The 2,239-nt window shown below is 43.9% G+C and overlaps 1 protein-coding gene across 1 annotated transcript; it reads left to right on the top strand.

The window, feature by feature from the left end:
* Positions 1–1,095: 1,095 nt before the first annotated feature.
* On the top strand, positions 1,096–2,031 carry LOC311513507 (olfactory receptor 51G2-like; the record flags this gene model as incomplete). Its single annotated transcript, XM_084615393.1, has 1 exon — positions 1,096–2,031. One exon carries the CDS (start codon positions 1,096–1,098, stop codon positions 2,029–2,031), a length of 936 nt encoding a protein of 311 aa, XP_084471519.1.
* Between the last annotated feature and the right edge of the window lie 208 nt (positions 2,032–2,239).

The raw sequence follows: 2,239 nt of genomic DNA, 5'->3' as shown, positions 1-2,239 counted from the left end.
CCTGTAAAGTTACCTTCCATCCTGATTTTACAGAGGTGCTTCTTTTACTTCTTTGTTTCTTTATAATAAAGTTCTGTTTTTGAAGAATCTGGTTTCCCTATTTGGTTAGTAGATTATTCTCAAGGCTCCCGAGGAAAGGGGGTGACGGGACTTGGGGGGATATTTTAAGGAAACAGGAACTCCAAGTGGTCGTTTTCCTGAATCTTTCTCTAACTCACTTGGTGGTGGCAAGAGTACCCATCCAAGGACAAGGAAGGATTTGTGCCTTGGTGAAGTGTTTAACATAAGCTGGTAGAAATAAGCTTCAGGGGTGCTTCATGAGAGTCCCCACATCTGTACCCTAGAGTTCAGAGTAGGCGAGGGAACCTTGACAGGAGTGAAGTAAGTGAAAAAGAATGTATATAATGAGGCAATGAAACACATTTACAAATTGCTTCAATGGAGGACAGATAATACAACGACTACTTTCACAATGCACTTGCCATGTGTTTATGCACGTGCAATGACACAATGGGCCACACTCAGAAGTGAAGGGCCAGAAAGGGTGTCTGTGAAAGTTACAACTGTAAAATCACAGTTATCAAATAGGCTGCGGAACTCCCAGCCACAAGATATCACTGGGGATCAGAGCATAGCAGGATTCAAAGAGGGACTAGATGCTTCTAGGGGTAACTGTAAAAAAAATTCATTAGTGAGCAATTTAAAAAAAAAAGGCCTGGAAGTGCTCTAGACCCTCCTGATTTACACCACAACATATGTCTAACTAATGGGTGCCAGGAAGAAACTTTCCCTGGGCACTGGTTATCTCATAGCTCCCTATTGCAGGGTTTCTTCCACCTGCCCCTGAAGCTTCTGGAACTGGCCACTGGATAGTGCACTAGATGGACTGCAGGTCTGATCCAGTCTGCCAGTGCCTATCTTCCTATTAATGGTGTAAATCCAAGAGTATGTTTTTGCTGATCTTTCTTGAACTTCTGGGAGTCTCTAGACTTGCACTCAGAGCAGAAAGATGTCTAGTTACATTTCAGCTAGTCTCCTGTTCTTTTTCCTTTCAGGAAGGAACGCTGAAAGCTCCTTGAACCTGCCCAGTCCATTATGTCAGCTGTCAATGATACCAAATTCCAATTTACAATTTTCCTTCTCACTGGGATACCTGGAAAGGAAGACGTCTATCTCTGGATATCTATCCCCTTCTGCTTAATGTATGTTATTTCAATAGTAGGAAATTCAGTCATTCTGTTCATTATAAAAACAGATCCAAGCCTTCATGAGCCCATGTACATTTTTCTTTCCATGTTGGCCGTCACAGACCTTGGCTTATCAATATCCACCATACCGACGATACTGGGCATATTCTTGTTCAACTCTAGGGAGATCAGCCTTGATGCCTGTTTTGCCCAGCTGTTCTTCATCCACTTGCTTCAATGTATGGAATCCTCCTTCCTCTTGTTGATGGCGCTTGACCGCTTCATTGCAATCTGTAACCCACTGAGATATGCCTCCATCTTAACTCCATGCAGGTTATCCAAAATGGGACTGTTGTGTGTGCTAAGAGGGGTGGTAGTAGTTCTACCGTTCCCTTGTCTGCTGAAACGGTTCCAATACTGTCGAACTAATATTCTCTCCCATTCCTACTGCACACATCAGGAGGTCATGAACCTGGCTTGTTCGGATATCACAGTGAATAATATCTATGGCTTGTCTACTCTAGTCTTAACCTTTGGGTTGGACTTGTTGCTCATCTTCCTCTCTTATGTGATGATCTTCAAAACAGTGCTGAATGTCGTGTGCCATGCAGAGTGTCTCAGGGCCTTGAACACCTGCGTTTCCCACCTCTGTGCCGTCCTGCTCTTCTACCTACCAGAGATCAGCTTGTCTGTGATACACAGATTTGGGAATAGCTCCTCTATGTTGCTTCAGTTTGTCCTGGGCTACTTCTATTTGCTGGTCCCACCCCTAATGAACCCCATTGTGTACAGTGTGAAAAGCAAACAACTTCGTGCAAGGATAATCAGGGTGTTCATCAACTGAAGGGTCAGTTTCTCACTCTGCTCCCATACTAGTGACCTGGGAGTCAAAAAACACAGGCCACAGCCATCTATTCCATCCTGGACCCTTACATCTGAGACAAGTAGACACAAATCTGACATCAGGAATCATAACATTCAACGACTGGAAGGAGAACACTTCAACCTCTCTGGCCACTCAGTAAAAGATTTAAGGGTGTCAATTTTGCAAC

This window comes from Lepidochelys olivacea (assembly GCF_965140295.1).
Source record: "Lepidochelys olivacea isolate rLepOli2 genome assembly, chromosome: 1".
Taxonomy (NCBI): Eukaryota; Metazoa; Chordata; order Testudines; family Cheloniidae; genus Lepidochelys; species Lepidochelys olivacea.
Note: the sequence above shows the minus strand (reverse complement) of the source record. Positions and strands in the feature narration are given on the sequence as shown.